This window comes from Lampris incognitus, chromosome 1, assembly GCF_029633865.1.
Source record: "Lampris incognitus isolate fLamInc1 chromosome 1, fLamInc1.hap2, whole genome shotgun sequence".
In the NCBI taxonomy this organism is placed as follows: Eukaryota; Metazoa; Chordata; class Actinopteri; order Lampriformes; family Lampridae; genus Lampris; species Lampris incognitus.
In genome coordinates, this window is record NC_079211.1 from 138,824,744 (window position 1) to 138,851,327 (window position 26,584).

A 26,584-nucleotide genomic window follows, 5' to 3' on the forward strand; every position below is an offset into this window, starting at 1 on the left:
ACGGTCTCACCTATCCCACCTATCCCACTGCTGCCACCAATGTAACCGAGCACCAATGTCACCGACTGTAACTGAAGCTCAGAGTAAAGTCAAGTATCAAGTTGTAATGTCAAAAAACTTAGGAAAATGAAAAATGAAATGAAAGCCACTTTATTCCACATTGTATTCTTACAATGAAATCTGTTCTCTGCATTTAACCCATTCTATTGTATAGGAGCAGTGGGCAGCCGCCGTGCAGCACCCGGGGACCAACTCCAGTTCTTCTTCCATTGCCCTGCTCAGGGGCACAGACATGAGTATTAACCCTAACATGCATGTCTTTTTGATGGTGGGAGGAAACCAGAGCACCCGGAGGAAACCCATGGGGAGAACATGCAAACTCTACACAGAAAGGACTTGGGATGGCCTGGGGTTCCAACCCAGGACCTTCTTGCTGTGAGGCAACAGTGTTAACCACTGGGCCACCATGCCACCAAATTTATTTACTTATTTAACATAACATGTTGCTGTTACAAGCCCTTCACAGACACGGTTCTAGGATAGGGGCTGGCTTTAAAGACGAGGAAAAGCCACACTATGACCATTACTACTTTGTTGTTAGGGACAAATAACAGTGAGGAACAGTACGTTTTAACAATGTTGCTTTCTTATTGAGCACAATCAAATAGGCATTTCAAGAAAGAGAGAGTTGATCCAATGATGAAAAATGTCAGATCAATGAATCTAAATCTATAGTTGAATACTCAGTTGAATTTTAATATCAGAGTGTCATGCTGTGAGTTTTCGTGTCCCTGTTAGGTACTAGCAATTAGTTTGTCTTGTGCCATAGATGAAATCTTTAACATTTAAGCGAGCAGACTGTGGAATGAAGCTTTTACCTTGCTTTTATATTTCTGGTGACCCAATCGGAACTTGACATAAGGGTCACTGAGGCCGTTGGCGTCCATGGGCTGGAGGGCACGACCTTCAATCAGGCTGATGCTGACAATGCCTCGCCAAAGTTGGGCTTTTCTGTGCACATCTGACAGACGCATACTCTGATACTGCAGAGGAAACACAGCAAACACACACGCGCGCGCACACACACACACACACACATGCTCAAACACGCACAAGCACACACACACACATTCATATACACAAACATTTATGCCACACAGAAATGCATGCACCCATGTATGTACACACATGTACATACATACGTGCAAACACACACAGACACACACACACAAATCAATTAACCATACAACGTGCCAGACACACTGTAACTTTAAGTGATCAAAAAGTGCATGTGTGCTCATAGATGACCAGAAGAGACAGCAGACAACATAGAGAGGCAGGCAGAGACAAGACCACAATCCAAGACAAAGATACATTTCAACAGAAATATATCCTTAATTTTGAGCTTACCTGACATGCTGAATCACAACTGTACATAAGTGAACACATTCTGACTAGTTTAACCCTAAACTTATGGACGACACTTGAAGAAGGCTGCATCTCTGGCAAAACGTGTAAATTCATCCACTGAGGGTTTGTGGAAAGAAATTAGAAATGTTCACCTACTCATTCCTTCCCATGGGCACATTTACAGGAACACAATGGGAAACAACATTTAATCACTCACTGACAGCAGGAAGAGGTGGTGATGTACAGTGTTATCATATAGACCAAAATCTGCTTCTCTTAACCTTAAAGTCTCTGTTTGTGCACTCAATACACATTTATTTTGTCACTGTATGTTCAGTGATTGTTACACTATCCTCTGCAGTATGTGCGAATCAAAGACACAATTTATAATAACAACCCCATAAATACCTGAGACAACCGAGCTGTACACTGATGAGCCAAAATGTTACGACCACCTGCCTAATGTGCTGTTGGTCCTGTGGTATCTGGCACCAAAACATTAGCAGCAGATCCTTCAAGTCCTGTAAGTTGTGAGATGGAGCTGTTGTGGATTGGACTTGTCGGTCCAGCACACCCCACAAATGCTCAATCGGATTGAGATCTGGAGAAACTTGAAGCCAGGGCAACACATTGAACACTTCATCATGTACCTCAAACCATTTCCCTAACAATGTGTGCAGTGTGGCGGGGTGCATTATCCTGCTGAAAGAGGCCACTGCCATCAGGGAACACTGCTACCATGAAGGGGGTGTACCTGATCTGCAACAATGTTTAGGCAGGTGACACGTGTCAAATTGATGTCCACATGAATGGCCAGATCCAGGGTCTCCCAGCAGAACATTGCCTAGAGCATCACACTCCTCCACCGGCTTGTTGTCTTCCGACAGTGCAACCTGGTGCCATCACTTCCCCAGGTAAACAACACACACATACACGGCCATCCACGTGATCTAAAAGAAAACTGGACTCATCAGACCAGGCGACCTTCTTCTACTGCTCCAAGGTCCAGTTCCGATGCTCGCATGCCCATTGTAGGTGCTTTTGATGGTGTACAGGGGTCATCATGGGCACTCTGACTGATCTACAGCTACACAGCCCCATATGCAGCAGGGTGTAATGCACTGTGTTTTGACACATTCCTCCTGTGACCATCACTAACATTTTCTGCATCTTGTGCCACAGTAGACCTTCTGCTGGTTCGAACCGGACAGAATAGCCTTCATTGCCCTCGTGCATCAATGACCCTTGGGCACCCAACACCCTGTCGCCGGTTTGTGGTTTGTCCCTCCTCGGACCACTGTCGGTAGCTACTCACTGCTGCTGACCTGGAGCACCCCACAAGCCTTGCCGTTTCAGAGATGCTCTGACCCAGTCATCTGGCCATAACAACTTGGCCCTTGTCAGAGTTGCTCAGGTCTTTACTCCTGTCCATTTCTCCTGCAATCAATACGTTGACTACAACAACTGATTGTTTGCTTACCATCTAATCTACCCAGACCTTGACACGTGCCCTTGTTTGGAGAAGATGAATGTTATTCGGTTCACCTGTTAGTGGTCATAATGTTTTGACTCATCAGTGTATCCTATCAGCATTAAAATTAGGATTCATCCTTTACAACTGTTTACGATATAATTTTTAATTTTCTTGTTTCTGTTAGTCACTTACGGGCCTATTTAACCTCTCTGAGTAATGTCACCATCCCGCACGAAAACACAGAGCGGCTTATTTTGTGTCAAATAAATACATCCTTCGCGCTCCCTCTCTCCCCGCCTCGCCCTTCATCATTACGAATAATCTATTAGCATAGCTTTTGTTTTGGGAGTGAATATCATTAAACTCTGAGTAAACCCTGCCTCCTAAGCACGGGCCTTTGATCTGGAGAGGGAGCGTCTTCATTTCCATTCTCCAGACATTAAACAACGCCAATAGCTCTCTGCAATACAAGCCACCGCCCGTACAGTGACTCCTGCACGCTTATGTCTCATGTCCGCTTGGAGCAAACACAATCCAAGTCCTATTCAAGCACAAGTCCAACTGGCGAGTCCTTATCGATGGTTTTGCTGTGACATATTGCTTACTGGGGGAAACCATGGATGATTTGAATGAGGGAGACACATTCCTCTGTAGTAGGTACAGGTAGGGAAAAGTAATGCAAATAAATGTTTTAAGGCAAGAAATGGTGATTTATGTAGGAGATAATACAAAGTTGGGGATGGTTGAACTGATCGACCTGTTACAAAGACTGCACAGAAAGCTTCAAATCACCAAGAAGCGCGTTTTCTCTTATGGTGAACTTATTCTCAAGACCCTCTTACTCAATTATTCAAATGACAACTTGTATAGTTTGCATCTCCTACATTGGGTTCAACACCTAAAGATGCTTGATTAAAGAGAATCCATGTGTAAAAATAGCCCTGTGCGCAGTCAAACAACGAGTCAAGGAAGGCATCCAGAAGCAGCTCCTTTTGCTGGGAAAGTGTAAGTTCCTAGTTCGTTAGCGCCTCAGCTAATTCCCGAGTTACAGGCGGGGTGGCCCAGTTTGGAGGCTTCAAACGTTGGTGAAGCGCGATACAGCAGGATGCCTGTCCAACTATAACCACACACATTTTAAAGTTTTGTTTTTTTTCCCTGTGTCTCTTAGAGAAATACAAACTTTTAAGGTGTATATAATGGGGGAGCGTGGGGACTAAATCAGAGTTTGGCGATCTACTGAGAAGCGAACCTGGATTGTAGAGCCAGTCCTGCATTTTGGTGATCCTTTTCTGTTTATCACTTGGCTATTGTTGACCACGATGAAAAATGCAGCAAGGAAATGTCAAATTGTCTGTCCAGTCTGATAAAACATCCATCCATCCATTGATGGATGAATGGATGTATATGTTCTGGATGGATGGATCCAAGCTGCTTATCCAAATTCGTGGGTCGCAGGATGATGGAGCCTATCCCAGCATTCATTGGGCAGCAGGCGGGGAGACACCCTGGACAGGCTGCCAGTCCATCACAGTGCCGACACACACACATTCACACCTAGGGACAATTTAGTACGGCCGATTCACCTACCCTACATGTCTTTGGACTGCGGGAGGAAACCAGAGAACCCGGAGGAAACCCACACACACGCGGGAGAACATGAAAACTCCACACAGAGGACAACCCAGGACGACCCTCAAGGTTGGACAACCCTGGGGGTTCGAACCCAGGACCTTCTTGCTGTGAGGCAACAGCGCTAACCACTGGGCCACCGTGCCCAAAGCAAAACGGTATCAACATTTTTCCTACCGATAGTAGAAAATCAAACTCAACTGAACATTCGAAACTTTTTACATTTTACTGCTTATTTACTTTTACATTTTATTGTTATATTTGTTTATATATTTTTATATTATATTTTAATATTTTTATCTTTCGTTTATTTTATTTTTTTGTTTATTTACTTTTTACAGTTAACTCCAGGCACAGTAACACAACACAATGATAACAAAATAACATGACTTACACTGATAGAACAATATATAGTGTAAATAGCTGAGGTTCGATACAAAACCCCCTCTAATACCAGTATCATTTGGCCAAGAAACATGTCTGCCGCATGCCTGAGCCGTTGCGATAAAGCAGAACCTTGACCCACATGCTGCAGCCTGACAGCCAATGCAAATCAAGAAAATGAAACCAAAGGTCACATTTCATTTTGCTAGACGAGATGGGAACTTAAAAGGATATGGACTGAGAGACAGCAAAGATTTCGAATGGAGGTAAAGGGGTTTTTGAGTGTCCACCAATTACCACAACACAAACCTCTCTCACACACACACACACACACACACACACACACACACACACACACACACACACACACACACACACGATTGACACTGTGCAATGCCCCTTTACTGTGTGCAAATATGGGAAAAAAAGATTAAAACAATTCCAACGCTTTATTTTCTCGCCAAGCAGCTGCAATACACTGTGCTAATGTAATTTATGTCTGTCTTTCGAAGTTTTTCAGCGATTTGCCAACCAGGTTCGGCGGCGAGAGCACTCCACTAATGAGGGAGTAGAACAGCACTTCCTACAGCCGTTTTCTTTTTGATATCTGGTGCACTGGTAGTGTATTGCAGCTCATGGAAAATAAGATGGTGGCGGTGAGGAGAACCGAGGAACTGATAAAAAGGATAACTGATAATACAACTGAGACAGGAGGTGAAAGAAGGTGGACGGGAGAGGAACGTGGAGACCTCGTCCATGTACCAAGGACACTAGTGCAGAGTGGAGGTAAGGTGAAGTACAGTGCGGCCGGAGGTGGGTTACAGAACAGTCAGAGGTTGTTTTTTTTTTTGTTTTTTTTGGGGGGGGGGGGTGTGGAGGTACATGCTGTTTTAAGTTTACCTTACTAGATCGTTTCCAGTTCCTTCTCAAAAGCATGGTCTGTAAATGAGACAAAGCGGTTACAGAGCGCCCCCCAACTGCTGCCCCAACTCAGAGCGGCAGGGTCAGGGATTGAAGGGTAGGAGGGGTTAGAGGTCAGCCCACGGTGGGTGCAAAGGAAGAGGTTAGGAAGGAGGTTGTCATCCATGCAGCCGTAAAAAAGCAACACATAGGAAGCGCTCTTCATTGTTATACTGTGTTGTGTAGCATTTGCATACTAGCATATGTTAGCATACATTATGCACACACATACACATACATAAGTAATTATGTTCACATCTGCATTTAACAAACTTGCAGACTTTCATCATTTTCACCCGTCCATACATTGAGCATGTTGCTCTCTCTCTCTCGCTCTCTCTCTCGCTCTCTCTCTCTCACACACACACACACACACACAATACATAAAACACTGTGTAACACTATTTAAAGAGACACTGTTTATGTCATCTGATGCTGTACTGTCTAAATCAAACAGATGATGAATATTTAAAAGGGTCTTCTAAGTTACACTCTTTACCAATAGATGGCGACAGAGAGGCATCCAGACTGCACTACTGTAACCTTGTTCCCATTTCCGCACAGTTGGAGAGATCCAAAGTGATGCTTAACCTAAATAGAGTTTATTTGTTCTGTCAAATGTGGACTCTCTGAACTGCGGTACTAAATAAGCACAAGAATTAAGACATCAGATCAAAAGGAATAAAATATTTCCCCCATGACTCTTTGTTTTGTTCCATATTGAGCATGCAGGGGTCCAATTAACCAGACAAATAATTGAACAGAAATAAATACAACACTGAAACATGGAGCAATGATGCAGAGGAGCGAGCCAACATAATTAGGGGAGATAGAAACTAGTGCTCTTTTAACGTGGGACAGATAATTTTTCTTTTCTTTTTTCCAATTTTTTTTTTTTAGAAAACATAAATTAAAAAGTGTACATGGTGATATTTGAGCATGCTGAGCTCAAGCACACTTTGGTACTGTTGACCAGCAATGTGGCTGACAGACAAAAAAAAGTTGGGTAAACTACCAAATTTAAATAAACTTAAAAAGCTGGCTACGCTCTTTTTTCTTTAGGTAAACTGACTTGCCAATTAGCATTTTCATCATTTTCCTTCAGTGCAACTTAAACATTTGATGTACATCACAATACTATCACAAGTTATTGGTAATAGCTGATGTCTTACAAAAAGGATGAGGTAAATTGTGCACAACTCAAATCTTGAGTAGTTTTACTAGGCATACTGGTTTCCAAGTTTACAGAAGAAGTGAAAGAGGATATTCCTTACAGCATCCCTGATATCCCCCTCCTTTGGTGACAAAGTGATGGCTATTTCCAGGGTTCCCAGGTCATGGTCAGGATACTGGGGGTCCTTCAAGTCCAGGTTCAAATCCAGAGTCCTAAAGAGGGTAAACGGTCATTGACATGTATTGCCACAATGCCAGCACATTCACACAAGTGGCCATTAATTATACATTGCACATTGTATAATCACACGTACATGCATACATGAATTATGCATATGAATTATGAATATCAATAACTGAATTGCTCGTATGGGATAAATAAAGTTGTCTGAATCCGAATATATGCATACACTTGAAACATGCAATAGTTGGGTTGAAAAATTGGAAATCTGAAATGTGGATTGAAACACCTTGTAAATTTAAACAAATCTGAAGATGTTTGTTTAGAAGTGATTGGAAAGTAGTAATTTGTAACCTTGTCTATGTTACTTTTTAAAACAGAATAAACTGACAGGGAAGTTTAATTTATTATCATTATTAATAATAATAATATGTAAGAGAAACGCTAGTGTTTTGGATTCTTTGTATTTTTTAACATTCTAGTGATCGTCACAGGGAAATAGAAAGTAGTTTGTCGCTTCCTGCCCTTCACAAGAATATCCGAAAATGTAAACAATTGAAGCCTCACACCAAGCAGCTAGTGGATACTGGTGGTGAGGCGTCACACCATTATGCTACTGCCCTCTACACCACTAGAGGGCAGTGACGTTCAATGAATTTGTAACAATGTAACTGAATGACGGCCTCCTGTATGTGAACTATAAAGCTGAAGATGTAAATGAGTTCAAAGAGAGACAGCAAAAAGGGGGGATGAAAAGAAAGGAGCACAAGAAAAAACAAAAAGGGTAAGGACTGAAAAGAAAGGGAGGTGGATTAAGAAGGCAGACGTATGGAGGTATGAAAAAGAGGAGGAATGCAATAAGGAGACCTCTTGTGTTCCAGTGATTCCAGGTAGAGGTAGGCTGAGCCCATAAAGTCATCCTGAAGGCCAAAGTCATAGTCAAAGACCTAGGGAGGCACAACACCGACAAGAACCCAGAGACGATGGTTGATACCAAATCAAGGACAACACATCGTGAAAGCTGTGCTGTGAACTGAAATCAGGAATTGTGCAGAGTGTGCTGATTAACGCCTTATCCCAAAGGTGGAATTAACAGCTCTCCACGGTGACGTCCAGTGCCCCGTGTCACCCATCAGTGTCAGTCCTACCTTGACATACAGCGGTTCCCTCAGGGTTTCCACCAACAAGCTGACTCGCTCATCCCACACTGGGTTGAGGTTCTTGTGGATGGTCTTACTCCTGAACACCTCCTTCCCGGAGATCTTAAACTTCACATAAGGGTCACTGGTCCCTGGGGGGAGCAAACAGAGATGCAGACAAACCAGTTCCAGGATTAAAGGGAGGTACTACTGGAATTCAGCTTTCACATGTCATCCATTACCAAAGCTGATGCTCCATCCTAGGGACGGGTTTGTGTCGGATAGATCTTGATGAATTAATCCCGCTGAGGGGAAGTGAGAGATCAGAGTGCACCAAGCTTGAAACCTTTTTTGCTCATGTCAGTCTGCGCCAAAGATGGCTTTCGTGTCTTTTAAGTGCTTCTTCTGATAGATATACTCTACTAACAGACAATACAGCTCCAAGCTGCCACTTCATATACCATGACCAATATCAATCTGTCCTTCATTTGCAGGATAGGGCATCATGCTATACACGCTGTGTTCAGTTTAAGATACATATGAAATCTTAAAGTCAGTTCCTTTTTGCAGGTTTATTTTTAACATGATGATATCCATAAGGGCACATCTGATAGTTTGGAAACTTTTTTAATCTCACTCTATCACCCTTTGGTCAGGATAGGTCAAAATACACACACGCACACAAGCAAACATACAAAAACGGTGTGCGTACTGCCGAGGAGGCCTGACGACATTCTTAAGCATGTCATGTAAGTAATTCATATTGTACTGTAGGTCATATGACTAATGCTGACTCCTAATCAGCTATGACATATCTGCAGCTGAAGACGTGACACTATTTTTCTGAAGTGTGCTTTGCCCCAAGACTTAAATATCCCTTCAATTTGCACATTTCTCATTAAAGCTAATTTATTTCTGTCCCTACAGCAAATTCTTAAAAATTTGTCATACCATGTTTCTAGTATGTGATATGTCGTTATTGTAACAGCGCTTTGCACAAGGCACGCGCGTGCGCACACACACAACCACTTTGGCTCTACTAATGTAACACTTGTAATTTAACACTAGGTGGTGCTAGTGCCACCTTTTCAAATGTTGAATATAGGTCCGTCCATCCATTCATTATCCAAACCGCTTATCCTGCTCTCAGGGTTGCAGGGATGCTGGAGCCTATCCCAGCAGTCATTGGGCGGCAGGGGGGGGAGACACCCTGGACAGGCCGCCAGGCCATAGCAGGATTGATTGAAGGACAGACAGACAGACAGACAGACAGACAGACAGACAGACAGACAGACAGACAGACAGACACACACACACACACACACACACACCACGATGGATCTACCAATGTAACACTTGCAATTTAACACTAGGTGGTGCTAGTGCCACCTTTTCAAATGTTGAGGCAACGTAATACCTGTATGTAACAATGTAATACCTGTATGTTAACACAAGGTGGCACTATCAACTCAAATTCAAAGTGTAAACGACAGGGTTATTCAAAGAGATGGAGGATAATGAAATGGTCCAACAACAGGGTATATTTAAATATTCATAGACATGCAGACACATAAAATGCACTGATAAATGAGCAAAAGTTAAACTTACTTAAGTTAATGCACAACTATGAACACTCAAATTTTGCACTCACAACCACACTCACAGATGTACACACATAAACAAACAGTGCAATAAACACACGCACAGATGGATAAAAAGGGTCTCAATCCTGCAGTATCAATGGATCCTTCCACAAAGACCATTACATAAAGAAAGGAAGCAGATTTATGAGCGGGTCTACATCTTCATTACCTTGAGAGATGACCGTCGATCCTCTCATTCCTATTCTGTCTGCTGCCACTCCATTACCAAAAGCCATAAACTTCAAAATAAAAAGTCAATTTAATAGGGGTTGGCTGAGAACAAGACGAAGACCAGATGAAAAAGAAATCATAAAAACAGAGACAAGAGCTGGAGTTTTGTAAATATGGGCACCAGAGACATAACAGAGAGAGGGATGAAATATGGTGCAGTAAATAGTCTGTTTTTGACTAGCATCTTTTTTCCCCTCACTCAAACAAACAAGTTCAGACAGATACTGCATCTTATTAAATGTCACACGATTAGACAGAGGCGGGAAGGACAGGAAGTGATTTTATTCAAGGGGTGGGACAGATTCATGCAGGACATTATCGGGTTAACTGGATTGCAAGGCTGATCACGTCCAGGTTTAGAAAACACGAGACAGCTGAAGTGTCCTGGAGAGGCTGGATCACAGAAATAAAATATGCTTTCACTTGCAGGGAGCCAAACATTGTTTTCCCTAAGATTATTTTTCAAAGAGTGGAGTTCCTTGGTCAGTGCATTAAAAAGGGAAGCATTAAAAGCATTAAAAAGGGAAAAGGGACACAGTCTTTAATGCGATCAGACACGTGAGACGATACAAACCCCATGAGAAAACACACAAAGACACAGTGAACATACAGTATTTGTACTGTGGGAGATATAATTGATGAAATGTCACAAGTGAGAAATTATGGTCTGCTCAAATGAGTTCAGCCTTCTGGACACCGCTTTCATGAGCATGGGATTTGATGGGGCGGGAGAGACTGTTAGCAGTATTTGAGTCCCTCTGGCCCAACGCAACACTATGTGACCTACAGTACTTGGTTCAATAATGATGTGTCATTCTGAGGTCAAGTCAGCAACCCCCCCCACACACACACACAAATCACATCACACATCTAGTACCTTCCCCAGTAAGTCTATCTTTCTCAGATCTTGCTCGCTTCTTTCTTGTTCACTATCATCCCTCCTCCCCATATTATCATCCCCTAACCTTTTCTCTATCGTCTCATTCTTCTTTAACATCTCTGCCTCCAGCTACAGGGAGGAAGGATGAACCCTGCAAGACAAACTGGCACTAGAACAGCTGGCTAGGAGCAGAGATCTGTTTGCTCAGATGCGGGTCTCCTCAAATGACTGTTGTGTTGCTGCCCGCCTTAACCAAACCATTAGCAAGTAAATTAGCCAGGCAAGGACTATCATAAAATTGTCTATTCTACAACTCCTCTATGGTTCAGTGTATGCTACCGCTGCAATATTGCAATACCATTCAACCTCAAATCACAGGTGTGGGTAAATATGAAGATTTTTTCCTGTCAATTGACTGTGAAAAAAAATCTGAACAACATTTTGCTGATACTGGTACTCCACCAATCTGCCCACGTCCTTAACGCAAATCAGGATGGTTAGACAAGGGGTGTCTGGGTAGTGTAGCGGTCTATTCCGTCGCCTACCAACACAGGGATCGCCAGTTCGAATCCCCGTGTTACCTCCAGCTTGGTCGGGCATCCCTACAGACACAATTGGCCGTGCCTGTGGGTGGGAAGCCGGATGTGGGTATGTGTCCTGGTTGCTGCACTAGCGTCTCCTCTGGCCGGTCGGGGCGCCAGTTCAGAGGGGAGGGGGAACTGGGGCGTGATCCTCCCACGCGCTACGTCTCCCCGGCAAAACTCCTCACTGTCAGGTGAAAAGAAGTGGCTGGTGACTCCACATGTATTGGAGGAGGCATGTGGTAGTCTGCAGCCCTCCCCTGATCGGCAGAGGGGGTGGAGCAGCGACCGGGACGGGTCAGAAGAGTGGGGTAATTGGACGGGTACAATTGGGGAGAAAAGGGGGGGGGTGGTTAGACAATAATGAAGATATGGCTATGCTGTCAGCCACGCTAGTTGTGATGTGTCTGACTGGCTAATTGTACAGTCTGGCTGTACAAGTGTTTTCCTGTTTCTCATCAGGGCAAGATTAGAAAACAATCTGCCATTAACAGGCAAACAATCTAGCAATTATCCAGCTCGCTCATACACAACGTACTCACTAATGCTTGTTCGACGTGCCCTGGAAGACTCAGGTAAAAGGTTCTGTAGAGATAGCTTTGTAATTTGTGCGATAGCTCACATTTGGTGCTATCACGCCTAATATACAGCCCTTTCAATCTTGGAGCCAAACACAAAAATAAATCACGGGGCCTTCGAATCCAATCAGCGTTTGCAAAATACATCAAAATGACACTGTCACTATTCCATCCATCCTTAACCACTCATCTGAACGTAATCCGTCGGCTTTTTGGCTCGTCCTGGATAAAAATGTGCATGAGCTAAAACGAGGAAAATTTATATTCGCTCTCAATCTGCCTGTTTTTTTCAATCTCCCAGTCATACAGTGTAAAATGTATGAACACGGCTGAGAAACAGACATGTATACTCCAACATTTCTTCCCTTCAAAGAAGCAAAAACGTTTCTCAGTGTTAATAATAAGTGGAATGAAATCCACATGGAAGCTTTGCTGTGTCACCGCATAGAGGCCGATTATGAGAAAGAATCATTTAAATGCACAGTGACCAAAGAGAATTCTCCACAGAAAATTCTCTTTTGCTCTCTCTCTCTCTCTCTCTCGCTCTCTCTCTCTGTTGTTTTTCCTCCCTCTCTCCAATTTATCTTTCAAGCTCTCTCTCTGGTTTTGTTGTAGGGGACAGAAGGGGCCTCACTGTAAATTGCTGACAAGATTGTCTGCTGCAGGCTTGCTTTGATGCGATAGTGGTGAAGTGTGTTCTTACACAGGTCTGTTAAGACAAGACGTCCGGTGATTCGCACTGAAACATCCCCCAGGCACACTTATTATGCCCCTTTCCCACTGGCCATAAAACCCGCTAACATCCGCCTTTTTATATTGGCCAAAGGCGGACATTAGCGGGTTGTTTGGTCAGTGGGAAAAGGGTGTTATTACACAGGCTAGTGCATACACTACACTAACATGCAAGCAAACATGTGCATGCACATACAAGCTCACTGTCACATGCACCTTTTAACACACTGATGACATGTATGACTGGTAGACAGCTGCAGCAAGGGGACACATGACAGAAAAGTGAAGGAGTTAGAGAGAGAGAGAGAGAGAGAGAGAGAGAGAGAGAGAGAGAGAGAGAGAGAGAGAGAGAGAGAGAGAGAGAGAGAGGTTATAGATACAAATAGTCACCTTCTTAAAATAATGGCCTAAGTCATATTTTTAAGTTTTTCAAAAAACAGAACTGAAACAAATATAGAATATAATTGACAGACAGCGTTATTTGTATGTCAATAGTCATATATTGTCACGACCTTTTTGTGTGAAATGATTAAGAAATATCATATATTCTGTATTTGTTTCAGTTTATTCTGTTTTTTGAAAAACTTGAAAATATGACGTAGGCCATTATTTTAAGAAGGTGACGAAATGTGGTCTTATCTTTAATAAATCTATTGTAATCCAACATGAATTGGCAACGCTGTGCATGGCTACACACACAAAAGGAGTAAAAAAAGCATTTCACAATTCTGTGTAATCTTACAAAAATACCAAACAACAGCTCTAAAGAGACTCCAATTTGCACAGAAGAATTTGCCTGAGAGCCCTGACATCATATGAATCTTTGAAGCACTAAATCAAATTGGCCCATACACTGCATCAAGATGCCAGTGGCTATCTCTCTCTCTCTCACTCTCTCTCTCTCTCTCTCTCTCTCTCTCTCTCTCTCTCTCTCTCAGTAGGACACCCAACCCCCCTTCCTTCCAGGACACAAGCCACTGGCTCTGAGCCTCTGCTGCATCCCACAGTGCCACGAACACCAGGAGATAACAGACTGAGTGGAATGAGACAGAAATGCTGGTGGGTGGGAATTGGCTGAGTAAGTGCATACATTGGAAGAGAAGCCGTCAGTGACTGGAGAGAGGGATGAAATCTATGAAATCAATTGTCTTTACCAATTTATACACACACACACACACACACACACACAAACTATCACCTGTATCGCTGGCTTTTATTCACCCATTTTATTTACCAAATTCTATTAGAGAAGGTAAAGTCATTGTAAAGCCCCCTAGGGATTTAGGGCTATACAAATAAATTTCACCTGACTTGACTCTGCGAAAGAGAAAGGGACCGTTTGTCACATGTGGGGGCAGGTGAGCAGATGGATCGATAGGTAATCAATGCGGTAGCCATTGGGCAGATTGCCTAGCAGGTTGCTGTCAACTTCTTAAACCGTGTGGAGTTCAAGTCACTTGGCATGATGAACTGGCATTTCTCTTACTTCTCTCATGCAGAAGAGCATGACAGATAGAAGTGCCGGCTCGGGAACATTAGGAGTTGTTGAGGGAGGGTCTGAGGTGTCGGGGTGTTAAACAGTGGGGCATAAATCATATCCTGCAAGAATGAATGTGCAGTGGTGAAGTTGGTAGCGAGTGTAATGTGGAAATTTAATTGCTTCGGCTTAAATGGCCTATAAACAAAAGGCATTTAGATTTTCTGACCTTTTCTCCAATGCTATTTAGTGGTATTTATAGTACATGTAGGGTAAAGTCAAACTATTTTACAACCCTCATGCTGGTACAGGCAAATTTGAAATCTAAATAAAAATAGAATTCGTCCCCACCCATCATCTCAATGCCTCCCTCCCAGTTTGAGACAGCAATGTGTATCCCTCGCTGCATGACATAAGACAACGACACTTGCACCAAGTGGAAAAGTAACAGTTTCGTGATTCCCAGTCATCCATCCATCCATCCATCATCCAAACTGCTTATCCTTACACAGGGCCGCGGGGATGCTGGAGCCCATCCCAGCAGTCATTGAGCGGCAGGCTGGAGGACACTCTGGACAGGCCGCCAGGCCATCACAGCGCCAACACACACACACACACACACACACACACACACACACACATGCACACCTAGGGACAATTTAGTATGGCCGATTCACCTGACCTATATGTCTTTGGATTGTGGGAGGAAACTGGAGCACCCAGAGGAAACCTTCATATAAAATCTTTATATTATATTCATGCAATTGTACTGTATCCAAAATTTGACAAATCATGTTTTCAGGGGTGCTCATGTCTTATTAAGGAGAGCCAAGCTCCCCCTGGCTCCCCCCGCAGTTTGCAAACGGGGTACAGTACAATTGTGTGATTCACAGTCAATCACAGAAAATGCATATACCTTAAAATCAAATCGAATGAGAATGAGGTATAGCAAAGAGCAACTATTTTGGCTATTCATCAGCTAGGAAAAGGCAATGCAAAAATGTCTAGGCCCAGGGGTATAGAATAGTAGTAACCAATAAAGATTAAAAAAAAAACCATAAGAAAATATAAAATGTAAGTGTTCCCATTAATTTTCCACTACCAGACCTATATTTCGCTGTAGCCAACCTAATGTCTTCTGTAAAGGCGGTCCCCACCTGGCCCTACCCCTAGTTTCAGAGTGCCCTCTGCTGGGTAGTGGCCCTTCAGAAAAAAGAAAAGAAAGAAAGTCACTTTATTTTTTCCATTGTATGGGTTACAATGAAATGTGTTCTCTGCATCCTATTGTATAGGAGCAGTGGGCAGCTGCAGCACCCGGGGACCAACTCCAGCTCTTCTTTCCATTGCCTTGCTCAGGGGCACAGACAGGAGTATTAACCCTAACATGCATGTCTTTTTAATGGTGGGAGGAAAACCCGCAGCACCCAGAGGAAACCCATGCAGCCATGGGGGGAACACGCAAACTCCACACAGAAAGGACCTGGGACAGCCAGGGCTTTGAACCCAGGAGCTTCTTGCTGTGAGGCAACAGTCCTAACTATTGGACCACTGTGCTGTCCTGAACAAAGCTACAAGGGGTAGGGTTTGAAATAATTACCTAGGAAATGGGACACTACTCGCTACGTCATCACCATCATCGTTATGTCTGCTGCTCTGAATTTTATTAGTTGCCTGGTTTGCTCAGGACATAGTAATAACATTATAGTACTAAACGTTTTATATTAAAGCCTGTTGCTTGCTACTGTTATCAACTACTATAGTGACAAAGCTGACCAAATTTGCAGGACAAAACAAGACAGAATAATCTATTGACAATAGCCAGGAAGCATGTTTACACATTGGCTATTTCAGTGTAGTGCTGCACATAGAAATGTCTCCCCTGGGTCTCACAACATGAAGGAATATTTATGACTGCTGTCATTCAGTGTCATTCAATCAATTATGTAATTTTTAATGAAACGTTGACCTTGTTTGAGATTTCCTTTTTGTAGCAACCCGAGTGAGACTTGAGTTGCTCGATTTGCTATATTTTGCAAGTCTGTAACTCGAAAACATAATCTATTTTCGGCACAGTCGCTATTTTTTGCTGTCTGGCGTTCATTGGAAAACTTTCAGACCGGGGTAAATCAATACTTTGGTGGGTGTCACCGATAAAGTGCAACCAACACACAAAACAGACTCCGGGAGAGCAGGCCACAAACAGACACTGCAACCAGACCCTGCCTTGCCTCCAAAGGTGGAACATGGGGGCGCCAGCAGCACTTTGGATGCTACACTACTTCATTCCATGACGGAGTCACTCAAACTTGAATTTTTTTTGAAAATCAATTCATTATCCTCCACGTGACATGCAGAGATATCTTCCATCAAAGAGCAGCTGAAGAATTCGATTGAAAAATTGATTCCCAGGGGGAAACTATACAAGAGCTGGAACTGGCATCCATCGATCAAAGCGCCCATATAACCAAGCTGGAGTCCACAGTGGCTACGCTAACTACCCAACTCAAGCAGCTTGATGACAAGTTTGAAGACGTGGAAGTCAGATCTAGGAGGAACAACATCCGCTTGACGGGTATCTCAGAAGGTACAAAGGGCCCTCATGCCGTCAACTTATTTGCCCAATTTTGCAAATACTCGGCCTGGAGGACAACCCCTTACTCGATATTGCCCATCGCCCCTTACACAAAAAACCGAAAGATGGCGAGCAACCTCGTCCATTCATGGTCAGAGTTCACTACTTTCAAGTTCAAAACTAGGTTTTGAATTTAGCCAGAGAGGCTGGTCCTCACACACAACACAGCAAGAGGACTTCTATTTTCACTGATTATACAATGTCTGTTTCCAAGAAGCGAGTGGCAGTCCAGCAAGTTAAACACCAGCTATACTCCATTCCTGAACTCAAATGGGGACTTCTGTACCCGGCTACATTCAAGATCACCCTGCCCAATGGGACCTCACAGTTTTTTGGAACCCACTGCTGCTTCAGATTTTGTTGCCAAAATGTCTGCTAACTTGAAAAGCTAAATTCGATAAAGATAACATCGGGTGAATAAATCTGTTAGCCGTACTATAGCTAACTAGCCACTCTGCTGACTGACTGTTTTATCAACCACGTTAATGCTGGGATGTTTACATAGTTATGAACTACATTTTCCATTAGCCCTGGCAATATCATTTGACTAGGAATAGCGCCTCTGAACAAACTCGTTAATTGCTGACAGTTCTTTTATTCTCTTTTCTTTCTAATAGCTATATCTCTTTTGTGTTTAAAATAGTTCCTGTGCTGATATATTCTTAAATTTGTCACGTCCTGTTATTCTCGGGTAGCAACATTTTAGGTGCTGAGCTACTACGGAGTGGTTTTGGTATGTGCTGTTCTCTTATGGGGAAGTTTTTCAGACATCTCAGTTGGGGAGATGCCTGCACCGAGGGGAGTGAGCGGGGGCTATGGGTTTTATTTTAATTTCAACTGGTTTAATTTGCTTTTTGTACTGTATATATTTCTTGTACATCAGTATACAGTATTTTGGTCATTCTGTGCACCAACTGCACTTTAAATATGGGTCTTTATCACTACTATCAAGATATTTTCTTCCTTGTACGTACATGGCCCAGTCAAGCATAAGACACTCCAGTGAGAGTGAACTCAAATTCATTAGCTGGAATTGTAAGGGAATAAACAAGTGAAAGAAACGCAGGAGGGTGTTGGATGATCTTCAACACCTAGGTGCTCAAATTGCATACCTGCAAGAGACTCATTTAAAGATATCTGGTCATCCACAATTAAGGAGTGGGTGGGGTGGTCAGGCTTTCTACTCATCTTTTCAGAAAAAAACCGAGAGGAGCGGCAATTTTACTACATAAATCAATCCCTCTTATTTGCTCCGGATTGGTCTCTGACCCCAGCAGAAAATATGTCACTGGCAAGATATACAATATTCAAGTCCTCCTTGTAAACATCTGTGCCCCTAATTGGGATACACCACACTTTCACACATATTATTGACTAGTTTCTCACTGGTGACAGAATTCTCCCCTTGTTAAGATAATGCTCATATGATGCAATATTGATATCTGACCGTGCCCTTCTCATTATCAATCTTCATTTTAAAGATTTGGATAACCCACGCCCTTCATGTCATCTTAACACCCACTTGCTATCAAATGAAGATTTTGTAACATTTCTTAATGATCAGATGTATTTGTTCTTGGACACACAACTCCAGATATCTGCATATGTACAAGGGGAGACACTGAAAGCCTATATATTAGAGGACAAGTGGGTCATGAGAAGAGACGGCACAAAAATAAATTAGATGAATTAACTAGACAGAATTCGCATCTTGATAACCATCCTACCTCTCACACTTCAGATGTATAGAAGGAACGTCTGAATTTACAATCGGAATTTGATATCCTCACCTCTCATCAAGCTGCTGAATCTCCCATCAAATTCTCCAGATTACAATGCCATCTGGTATCACCACAGAGCCCAAAAGGTTTAATAATGAGTTTAGAAAATTCTACACTTCCTTGCATACATCTGAACACCATCCTGACTCTTCTAATTTTGACAACTTTTTCAATGCACCTGACATACCCCTGATTAGCCCTGATTTGTCTATTGGGTTGGAAAAACCCATAACTAATGAAGAGCTTTCTACAGCGGCTAAGTCTATGCAAAGCGGCAAAAACCCTTGCCGCTATCCGTTAAGACTTTTATAAAACTTTTTTGCATAAATTGGCCCCTGTTCTAATATTCATGTATAATGGATCATTTGAATCTTTGAGTATGACTCCAACGCTTAATCAACCGTCAATCTCTCTGATTCAAAAAAAAAAGACCCACTTAGTTGCTCCTCTTTTTGTCCAATCAGCCTGCTCAATGTGGACTTAAAACTACTGTCCAATTGCTTGCTTTACGGTTGGAGGCAGTTTTGAAAACAATCATATCTCCTGATCAAATAGGATTAATCAAAAACAGACACTATTTTCTAATCTGACAACTCTTCAATAGAATCCACAGCACTCCTTCCCCCACTACAGAAACTGTAATCTCCCTAGATGCAGAGAAAGTGTTCCATTGTGTGGCGTGGGAGTAACTTTTCTACAATCTACGTAAATTTGGATTTGGTCATTCTTTTTCCACCTGGGTTAAGCTACTATATTCATCCCCCCAAGCCTCAGTGAGGACTAACAACACCCAATCCGACTATTTTCCTCTACAGAGCTCTACCCATCAAGGTTGACCCCTAAGCTCCCTACTGACTGCGGTTGCCATTGAACCTCTCTCCATTGTACTCCATTTACACACATACATTTACGGTATTACCAGGAACAATATAGAGGAAATGGTGTCCTTGTATACAGATAACCTTTGGCTGTATGTCCCCAATCTTCCGGCATCCACTGCTATTATCCTTACAACCCTGGAATCTTTAGGTCAAATATCTGCCTATAAACTTACCTTGGCTAAGAGGGAACCATTCCCCTTAAGGCAGCATGCAACTATGCAAAATATAATTTATAATTCAAGATCTCTGAACGTATCTTTATGTATTCAGGGATTAATGTCACAGATAAACTCAAAGATTTGTATAAAGCTAAATTTGCCCCAATCCTCACTATTTCATCTAGAGAGTTTGAGAAGAGGTCAAATCTATCTTTGGCCGCAAGAGTTAATTCAGTGAAGATGACCACTGTTTTGAAACTCCTGTTCTTCATTTCTATGCCTAAAATTTTTCTCCCGCATACTTAAAAAAAAAAATTAGACACTTTAATTTCTGATTCATCTGGGATATAAAAAAAAAGGAAAAGAAAAAAAGCACGGACAAATCTTACAGAGGCCTAAACCACTAGGTGGACTGTCCCGCCCCAATTTCAGGTACTATTATTGGTCTGCCAATCTCAGAATCATATAATATTGGTTACAGTGAGACACACTGACACCCCAACCCCCTTATTGGCTTGTGACAGAATCCATGTCCTCCAAGCCAGTATCACTTGCAGCTCTGGCTCACCCCCTTATTTCACACCTCTCTTCTCCAAACACAAAGAATATAATAAATGAAACCTCTTTGAAAATCTGGAATCAATTTAGACAGTTATGGCTTTCAAATATTTTCATCTTCTGCTCACTTAACGTTAAACCATGCCTTTCCCCCATCCTTAATTGACGGTGCTTTTAAAATTTGGTCGAGTCTTAGAATTCAAACATCTTTACCTTGATACCTTTGCCTCCTTCAAACAATTATCAGAAGTAGTCTCCCTAGACATCACTTCTTTAGATATTTACAGGTTCGTAGTTTTATCAGCAATACATCTTCTCAGTTCACTTACCAGCCTGAGACAACACCTTTCTATTGCTTTGTTACACCTATCCCTAAGTTGAAGGGTGTGTTGTCTTGTCTTTATGGTGAGATACACTCGCTACATCTGGCTTCTGTAGACTCTGTAACAACCCTTTGGGAGAATGATCTTAGAGTGTGACATGAAATTAAAGAACAACTATGGGGGGGGGGCTCTTAATAGAGTGCATACATCTTCTACCTGTGTCAAACACTGGCTCATACAATGCAAAATTATCCATACCTCTCATTTTATAAAGGTCCGACTTTCTAAGATATACAGAGATCTACACCCAATCTGTGGCAGATGTCATCTAGCTCCAGCTACACATGTGCATAGGTTTTGGTCCTGTCCATCTTTACAAGGCTTCTGGTCTGAGCTTTTTGAGACACTGTCAGGAACAGTTGAAAAGCTGATTAAACCACATGCTACGATTGCACTATTTGGGGTTGCCCAACCCCTATTATCACTCTAAGCCTCAGAAGCAGACTATGCCAATTTGCTGACCAGATGCTTAATCCTTCTGAAATGGAAATCCTCTGTAACCCATTTTCACAACCTTTGGGTTGTTCGTGTTCTTACCATATCAAACTTGAGAAGACAGAACATACGATCTGGAGATCGATAAATAAATTCATTAAGATGTGGGGCCCATTCTTTAGACTTGTGGAGGGATTCAATTACCTGGCTGTTCCTGAGTGAATCATATTAAGGCCCCCTCTTATTTTCTGGATTAATTACCACACTTGGAACTTTGGTGTAGAGCAGGGTCTCAAGCTCAAATTATCTGGGGGCCACTTGACAGGTGGTCTTACGGAGGAGGGCCAGTGCAATAGGGATGAAGAAAAAACTGTTCGACTATAAAACCTTCACATTGTTTTTTTTTTAATTATACTTTGTTTTGTTATTATTTTATTATCATTTTTAGAGTTTTCACATGCATAGGTAACTGTGTACATAGTGCAGCCTGGCCTAGGCTTACATATTTAGCCTACTTCTTGCCAGAAATCTGGCACTTCTGCTGACACATGTGAGGCACATTTGCTTCCAGGGACTGGGCAGTGGGCACCCTGAAGACAGCCTGGAGATGTCCATTGGTCAATCTGGACCTATGCTTTGACTTATTAAAGCTCATAGTTGAGAACAGTTTTCACACAGATAAGTGCTGCCGAAAAGACACATGACCTGCCTGAACAGTTTGGACAACTGTGGGAATGTTTTAGGAAGTTCTCTGAGAAACTGTCCAAGCATCTCCTGCTTTCCTTGTGCCTCTCTGAACTTTGTCTTGTGCTAAATGTTGCACTGCAAGTCTATGAGCTCCATTTGAAATGTCCTTGAAGCACTGTCCACATCAAAGGAGAAGGGGTCTGCAAATAACTGGAAAGCGGTGCCGTCAGTCTTAAAATCAAAAAAGCAATGCTCAAACTCCTACTGCAGATTGTCAATGGCAGTTACATACTCATCAACATTGACTCTGGCACCATCATCAATAACTGACTAGCATGTTGTGAAGTGGACAAATCTTCTCTCTGTGAGCTGTGTTTTCCATAATTTGAGTTTCACAGAGAAAGCTTTCACAATAGCAAATGCTAGTGACGAGTTGGTCTGACCCCTGCAGTTTTAGATTAAGAGTGTGAAGTGCCCATGTGATATCAACTAAGAAAGCTATATCCATGAGCCATTTGGGATCATCAAGCTCAGGAACATGTAGCCTGCCTTCTTTCATGAATTCTCTGATCTTCTCCCTCAATTCAAAAAACCTTTTCAGGACACTGTCCAAACTTGGGGGTCATCCTGGTTCGTCCTCTATGTGGAGTTTGCATGTTCTCCCCGTGTCTGCGTGGGTTTCCCCCGGGGGCTCCGGTTTCCTCCCACAGCCCAAAGACAAGTAGGCCAGGTGAATCGGCCATAGTAAATTGTCCCTAGGTATGAATATATGTGTGTGTGTGTGTGTGTGTGTGTGTGTGTGTGTGTGTGTGTGTGTGTGTGTGTGTGTGTGTGTGTGTGTGTGTGTGTGTGTGTGTGTGTTGGCCCTGTATGGTGGCCTGGCGGCCTGTCCAGGGTGTCTCTCGGCCTGTCGCCCAATGACTGCTGGGATAGGCTCCAGCATCACCATGACCCTGAGAGCAGGATAAGCGGTTCGGATAACGGATGGATGGATTAAAAAAAAAAAAAACGTTTAAAAAAAACTGCAAAAGAAAATCTGTAGTGGAATTTCAAGTTGTATTATTTTCATTTTGTAGAGTTTGGGACAATGGGATTTTGGGAGTTGTTGTGAAAGTCTTTAAATATATGAATATTTTGTTTTGCACTATTTGTGTTTGTGTTGTTCTTGTTGGGTTCCTGAAGATGGTCATTCAATGTGTAGGCTGTACATTTTGATTGGCGCATCCTTTTGAGAGGTTTGATTTAAACATTAAAAAAAGACAAAAAAAACAACTACAAACGAAATAAAACCTGACAGACCAAACTTAAATGCCAGGAGAGAGACCTGGCCGGCACCCTAACAAAATAAGAAAGGATTAACTTACTATCATTACCTGATATTTATATCACCCATGGCATCTGGTCGCCTATAGTTTAAGAGCCAAAATGGGAAACACATCTTTCTGTTCAAGGATTCAACGCACAAAATGTGCTTCAATGACCCCGGTTCCATGCATGAACGACAACTGGGATCACAAACTAAAAGAAAGCTACATACACTGCAGCCCCATAAGTCAATATCCTGCATCACTAATAGGAGACAGTGTGCCTCTGTGTCGCCATCAAGGGAACGGTGTGGGCAAGAGAAATTCCTGCTTTGCATTTCCTCAAGTTCTTTTTTATGATGTCCTGCTGTGTTGATAAAGAGGACTGTGATCTTTACCTGCTAATTCAACTATAATCTTCAAAAACCCACTGTCAAGGGTTAGGCACTCAAGTGGAAGGGCAAACCACAGTTCACTTTGATATGTACATGATTTATTGACAACCGTTTTTTCAAAGCCTGGCACCCACTCAGAGCAAATCCATTTTAAAGAGCAACTGAAAGTCTTTATAATCCCCTTTTCAGAGGCTGAAACACAAACAGCTTACATCCAGCTGTGATTATCAAACACACAATCCAGAGACATAACATAACATTGACAATTCAGTGCCAGATACACGTAAATAACATACTAGAAATATCGTGATTGGATCATATGATCTTTTAAGGGTCCACCTCTTTGTATCTACAGTAAAATGTGAAAACTGTGGTGTATCGTGATTTTCCTTCATATATAGATATATATACATACATATATAGCATTTTTTCGGAAACCATCAATGGTGTTGATAAAACTGCTCAAGAAATGAGGAGCAGGAAAATTTATATATATATATATATATATATATATATATATAAATTTATATATATATATATATATAAATTGTCATCATCGGCGGTCACTCGTGGTCGAGTATGACTGTCTCCTTGTGGGAGGACAGCGCGTGGCAGCTTTTTATATGGACAGGCTGAGGCGTCTGCAGCCACCACACCGTCCTTGGCAGGGGGTGGCCAGAGTCAAATGGCATGGAGAACCAAGACAATTGGGGGCCACCCTCTGTTGCAGCCTTCATCCGCCTTCACTGACATTGTCTTCTGCCAGTTCCACCATTGAGATCTTTGATGGATCGCGCTTCGACTGGAACCTCCCCCTTGACCAATCTGCCTTGGGTGGCCCAAGCGGGAGCCAAGCTCTGCACGGCATAGTTCTTGGGTTCATTAGCACACGCAAGCTTCTCCACCACAACAAGGTGGTGATCCAGGGAAAGATATATACACACATAAAATAGACCTTGTTCTGCATGTGCTTGTTAAAGAACAAGTTTAAGATGCTTGACACTGTGGTGCAGTGTGTAGGTCTGACCTTGTTCTGTTTCAGTCTCTGACAATGGGATGATAAAGACTTTGGGTTGCTCTTTAAAAGGGATACGCACTGAGTGACAGGCATTCCCTCAGCTTTGAAAGAACTGTCATCAATATATCATGCGCGTATCAAAGTGTACTGTCGTAGGCACTGTACTATATATATATATATATATATATATATATATATATAGTATATGTATTACCAAGAAGAGCCACTCCTAATTCTACCTGCCTCCATCACTGCTCAAACCACACCCTACACGTCCTCACTTCAAGTAGTTGCTTCATAAATGACCTCTTCACGATCGATCTTCCAATTTTCTCTACCATTCACTCTGCTCTCCTCCCTCCACGGGCCCTCAGCTCCTTCCTTTTGAGAGGAACTACAGACAGATTTGTCTCACTTGCTCTTGCTTTACCCCATATTACTTTCTCCTTTTCCTCATCTTCCCATTAACTTTAAAATGCTCGTCATTTCCCCTTTAAGTATCTTTGAATTAAACCATTATTTTTTTATGTTGTCTCATTCCAGTGACTTTCAGCTGACTGTATTATAGTCAAAAAGGTTAAGAGTCTTTATGGCATAATGTTTTCTCGACTTGTCTTATGAGAGTAGCTCGTTCTCTGAGAAGTATGGTTTGGCCTTATGGTCAAATGAAATAAAGACCTGCATCACTGATAGTGCCAATTGGGCCATTCAGGACCAATGGTCCATGAAGAGTGAGATAGTTATATTAGTTTAGTACCAAAATGGCAGGTGGTAGGAGAGGACAGACATCTCCTGGGCTAGTTCATATAACTGTAATGTCAAGAAATGGCTCGAATCAACAACGTCAACATTGATGCTATTTGCACACACCTTTAACATGTTGTTTAACTGTATTGTACATTAGCTGTGTTATGTCCGCTTTTTCATACATTTTTTTTCCATATATTATCTTTACCCCCCCCCCTTTTCCCCAATTGTATCCGGCTAATTACCCTACTCTTCCAAGGCATCCCAGTCACTGCTCCACCCCCTCTGCCAATCCGGGGAGGGCTGCATACGACCACATGCCTCCTCCAATACATAAGTCGCCAGCGGTTTCTTTTCACCTGACAGTGAGGAGTTTCGCCAAGGGGATGTAGTGCATGGGGATCACTATTCTCCCCAGTCGCCCCCCCTGCCCTGAACAGGCACCTCGACCGAACAGAGGAGGCACTAGTGCAGTGACCAGGACAAACATCCAAATCTGGGTTCCCACCCGCAGACATGGCCAATTGTGTCTGTAGGGACGCCCGATCAAGCCAGAGGTAACACAGGGATTCGATCCGGCGATCCCAGTGTTGATAGGCAACAGAATAGACCGTTATGCTACCTGGATGCCCTTTTATTATCTTTTTCTACATTACTTGTATATTCTGTATATATTTTCTTGTTTGTTTACTCTTTTTCTTGTATTGTATATTAACTATGTTGTAAGTTTATTTTTTATATATATCACACTGTCTGTCGTATGTTCTCTACCTACTGCACATGTATTATTTGTACCATTTAATTATATATATTATTCTAGGATGCCTAACAACATCAAGTAAAGGGACTGCTGATTGTAACTAGCCTCTTAGATAACTTGAGTATTTACATTTGTTCGAATGTTGATTAATGTACATTGTCCCTTCCCAAATAAACATTTAAAAAAAGAAAGAAATTGGCCATGTGGTTTCCAGATTTCTTAAATTTTACATTTGTGAAATTGCCTTAAATCATGCATACATACTTTACTGTATGTTGTATTGAAACTTAATTGAATGAATTCTCAGCTGAGCATGCCGATTTCTATCAAACGACAAGGCAAAGCAAATGATATATAGCTCCTTCAACTCTTC

At 42.3% G+C, this 26,584-nt stretch overlaps 1 protein-coding gene across 1 annotated transcript in view; it reads right to left on the minus strand.

Annotated features, from left to right (window-relative positions):
• Positions 1-26,584, minus strand: part of mctp1a (multiple C2 domains, transmembrane 1a) — a 272,017-nt gene that overhangs the window by 87,714 nt on the left and 157,719 nt on the right. The window contains exons 3-7 of the mRNA XM_056296158.1: positions 8,360-8,502; positions 8,079-8,158; positions 7,132-7,243; positions 5,798-5,836; positions 879-1,043 (exon numbers count right to left, since the gene is read on the minus strand). Coding sequence (XP_056152133.1) covers positions 879-1,043; positions 5,798-5,836; positions 7,132-7,243; positions 8,079-8,158; positions 8,360-8,502 — 539 coding nt within the window. The remainder of the gene's footprint in view (positions 1-878; positions 1,044-5,797; positions 5,837-7,131; positions 7,244-8,078; positions 8,159-8,359; positions 8,503-26,584) is intronic.